General features: G+C 39.3%; 1 protein-coding gene across 1 annotated transcript in view; it reads left to right on the top strand.

Annotated features, from left to right (window-relative positions):
* Window positions 1-287: 287 nt before the first annotated feature.
* Window positions 288-4,480, top strand: part of LOC103804273 (zinc finger RNA-binding protein-like) — a gene marked incomplete at its 3' end in the record, with an annotated part of 13,427 nt that continues 9,234 nt past the window's right edge. The window contains 4 exon segments of the mRNA XM_009076876.1: window positions 288-305; window positions 2,118-2,268; window positions 3,035-3,253; window positions 4,438-4,479. Coding sequence (XP_009075124.1) covers window positions 288-305; window positions 2,118-2,268; window positions 3,035-3,253; window positions 4,438-4,479 — 430 coding nt within the window.

The following is a 4,480-nucleotide window of genomic DNA, read 5'->3' as shown; positions in this document are numbered from 1 at the left end:
AATTCTGGGTCTTGACTCTGACCTCAGGACTGCAAACTCCACCAGTGCATGATCAATGCAGCCCAGGCTGCCTTCAATCTTGATGTCCCTGATTAGCTCCCTTGTGCTGATGACCATCAGATCCAATATTTCATCCCCTCTGATAGTGCTGTCTATTACCTGGCTTAAGAAGTTATTCTCCATGTATTCCAGGAGTCTCCTGGATTGCCTACAACTCATCATGCTACTTTTCCAGCAGATGTCGGGGTGGTTGAAGCCCACCAGCAGGATGAGAGCCTGCGAGTGCAATGCCTCCTTTAGCTGGAGTAAGAAAGCTTTATTAGTAGGCTTCCCTTGATCAGGCAGCCTGTAGTAAACACCAACCACAGGGTTCCCTTTTTTTGGCTTGCTGTCTAATTCTCACCCATAAGCTTTCAACCTTTTCATGGCTGTTCTTCAGAAACAGCTCTTCACAATCTATCCATTCCTTGACAAAGGGGGCAACCCCTTCACCCCTCCTTTTTCCTCTGTCCCTTCTGAACAGTCTGTAGCTGTCAATAGCCACACTCTAATCATGGGATTTGTCCCACCAAGTTTCAGTAATGGCAACTAGGTCATGGCTTTCTAGTAGCATGGAGGTTTCCAGCTCTTCCTGTTAGCCCATGCTGCATGCATTGGTGTAGAGATGCTTCAGCTAAGCTGTTGGCCATATCGCCTTTTTTAGAGGAATGCCCCTCCTTTGAGGTGTTTCCCTGGTGACTTCTGTTACCTCAGGAGCCCCTGGCTTCTCTCTGTAAGTCTTCAAGTGTGCTCCAGTGTTGCTAGCACATGCCAGAGTTGCTGGTGGAGGGCCCTAACTACCACTCCATTCCTCTAATCTTGACATGTTATCCTACAGCTTGTCATGGGCAAGCCTCATATTATCCCCCTCTCCCATCATGTCTACTTTAAAGCTCTATCAATGAGCCCCACTAGCTCCTGAGCAAAGACCCTCTTCCCCTTTTGAATCTCATCTGATTCAAGCGGGCCTGGTGCCATGTAGGCCATCCCATTATCAAAAAAACCCCACCCCAAATTGTGGCAGTGCTACCAGCCATGGACTCATGTATTAATAGACTGGGCCCATCTGTTTCTTCCGATGTCTCTGCCTACAACTGAGAGGATAGAGGAGAAAATAATCTGTGTTCCAGATTCCCTTACTAGCCATCCCACAGCCCTGAAGTCTCTTTTGATTGCCCTTGGACTACACATTGCAATTTTGTCACTACTCATGTGGAAGACCAATAACAGTCTGAGGGCTCTACTGGGCTAGAGAAGTTTCCTGGTCATGTCCTTAACCTGGGCCCCAGGAAGGCAGCAGACTTCCTTAAGAGGAGGGCCCGTCCATCATACTGGACCCTCTGTTCACTTTGGAAGACAATTGCTTACAGTTGCAGCCTGTCTTTTCTTCCTAGAGGTGATCATAATACAGGGGGTAGGCAACAACTCTGATGTAGATGGACCTTCATCCTCATCGTCCTTTGTACCTATTGTACAGAAGCACCTGGGAGGGTAAAGTGGGCAAGGAGGGGGTTTGCTGCCTCGAGTGGGGACTCTCCTCCATTCACTCCTTTCCTTTGAGCTACTGCCTTCTGCTTTCTCTGAGGAAAAGATACAGGACCCCCTTGATACTGTTTTTTGGTTGGTTTTTTTTCCTGGTGGCTCTTCCTGTCTCTGGGAGAGCAGAGCATGGTTCCATGTTTGTAAACTTGTGAATATATTGTGGTTTGTGGAGATCTGTGGTGGTTTTTTCCTTCATATTTTACCAGAATGTAATCTGATAGTTATTATGAAAAACTAGTGTGCAATGAGTTGCTTTTTGGTAAAAATAATTTGGAAGGGAAAAAGTGATTTAATAACATGAGATTAATTCCTATATTATGTCTGAAAAAGACCATCAGGCTTGTCTTCAAGTCTGAAGTATCTGTAAACAGATTTAATTTCTTCAATGCATATATTAGTATATATCATATATGTAAATAATTTTAAATCTGCTTAAGTAGAATAGAAGAAAATTCTTTGACTCTGCTAATGATTTTTATTACTCCAGATATATACTTAAGGAGAAATTTGATGGGTCTTCTTTTTTGAATTTTTAGGATTCCTATTCTTATGTTCGATCTACTGCCCCAGCTGTAGCTTATGACAGCAAACAATACTATCAACAACCAACAGCGACTGCTGCAGCTGTGGCTGTGGCTGCTGCTGCCCAGCCTCAACCTTCAGTAGCTGAATCGTACTTCCAGACAAGTGGGTGGCATGATTCAAATTCCTGTCATTATACAGTCTGTGTACTGTTTTAATATCTTAATGTCTATAAATATTTCATATTATCTGATTAATTTTTTTGAGTTTTGACATGTAATCCCTGTCAATGTGTAGAAAAACTTGCTGCACCTAGAACTTGAATATTATTGTGACGTTACCATAAGTAACTGTCTTTGAAGTTTGGATTGTTATTAAATACACTCAAAATGTACTTCTAGGCAAACATTTTTTCTGAAGTAGATTGAAAGTCAATGGTGGGTTCAGATGATAACTTGGTTACAAAGACCAAGACCAATTAAAAAAATTCATTAGTTAATGTGTATATAGTTCTTTAATTATTGGCATCATAAATGCTACAAAGCATAAATCCTATTTACCTTTTTTTACTATAATTAGGAATAATAGGAAAGTTTAGATGCATTTTGGTTTAGTGTGTGCTCTAGTAAAACCATTGAACAAGAAGGTTGTTTAAAAACAGTTAAAAAGACATAAAAAAATCTGAGGCTTACTAGTGTGAGCTGTGACATGATTAAACAGTTGTTTGATATATGGTAGCTGATGCATAACCATTGCTGTAAAAAAAACCCAAGCAAAAAGCCAAAAGCCAACCAAAAAAGACAAACACCAACCAAACTAAAACAAAACCCACTTATGTGTTTATTTCTTAGTATATCATTAAGTATCACTTAATATGGTTTGCATTTCATTCAGCTAAAGTATATCAATGTACATTTTCTATCCTAATTAGCTCCAAAAGTAGGGTATAGCCAAGGAGCAACTCTGTACACCCAAGCCCAGCAAACACGACAAGTGACAGCAATAAAACCTGCAACTCCAAGTCCAGCAACAACTACATTTTCTATATATCCAGTATCCTCTACTGTGCAGCCGGTAGCAGCTGCAGCTACTGTTGTTCCATCCTATACTCAAAATGCAACATACAGTACAACAGCGGTCACTTACTCTGGTAAGAATTTTGTATGTTATCTTGCTGGGATCTTTGCATTTGTTACAGGCAAGGATTTAAATACTCAGCATTTTAGCAGTTTGTGTTCAATCACATCATAGTCTACTGAGAAATATAAACTAGTTAAATCATCATAATGGCAAAATATTTTTCCTGTGTCTTTAAAAGAGGTTTCATGTTTGTATGTGCCTAATTTTTACATGTGAGAATATACAAAGTGTTGGCATTGCTATGTGTGCAGTGTTTTGTGACTTACTGTAAAGTTTGGAGAGAAAAGATGGGAGATGATAGAAAAAAATAAGGAAACACATCTACCCAAATATAACCCAGGGAAATTTGGAGCATGCTGCTATCAAACAGGAATTACAAAGACAAAGAGGAGCAGTCCAATATAAATCTTGTAAGTTTGGGTTGTCTTGACCCGAGATGGGAGGAGAATGAGTTCTACAAAAAAAGACTTTTCTTCAAACATTAGAAATCCAAAAAGTAATTAAAGGTGAAAAGAGGCTAATTTTATGGCAAGATGGTAATCAAGTGGCATATTATAGCCACCTTGAACTATTTGTTTTGGTTTGTTTCCTGTCTTAAAATCCCTTTTTAAAGATTTAGCTGAAACAGAGGTTGAACAGAGGATTAAAATAGTTGAACCAGTAGATGTAGAAAGTTTATGGGAAAACTGGCTGAAAAGGTATGAAAGCCCAGTTTTTTTGATTTGTTAAACTTGGATACTAGAAATCAAGGAGTATCTAGACAGGGTGTGCTGCGGAGGTTTTAGCAGGCAAGCAACCAGCTTGAAATAGAATGTAATTGCATTAGCCATTCTGTCTTTTTTTTTCCTTCCCCTTCCTCTACATAATATGTGTTCTTCTTTTCAGTTTGGAATTTGAACAGTAAATCTGGCTCTGGAAGACTGCTTACTTCAAGTGGAATTTGATAAATCTTTTAATAAAATTCTTGTTGTTTTGTCTAAAATCAAATATATTCCTGATACAAGTGGTATGCTATATGTTTGTATACTGCGAAACATTAAGAAAACTTCAGACTGCCTTACAAGATATCAATAATTCATTTATATCCTGCCCTCCCCCCCCAAACCTATTATGCAATATGCTTGGAATTAGTGTATGATATAATTGATACATGATGTGCAATGATGTAACATTTATTTTATTTTGCTCTTTGAGGTAACTCTTATTCTGGCTATGAAGCTGCAGTGTATTCAGCTGC

The sequence above is a fragment of the Acanthisitta chloris genome, unplaced genomic scaffold (genome assembly GCF_000695815.1).
Source record: "Acanthisitta chloris isolate BGI_N310 unplaced genomic scaffold, ASM69581v1 scaffold2266, whole genome shotgun sequence".
NCBI lineage: Eukaryota > Metazoa > Chordata > Aves > Passeriformes > Acanthisittidae > Acanthisitta > Acanthisitta chloris.
Note: the sequence above shows the minus strand (reverse complement) of the source record. Positions and strands in the feature narration are given on the sequence as shown.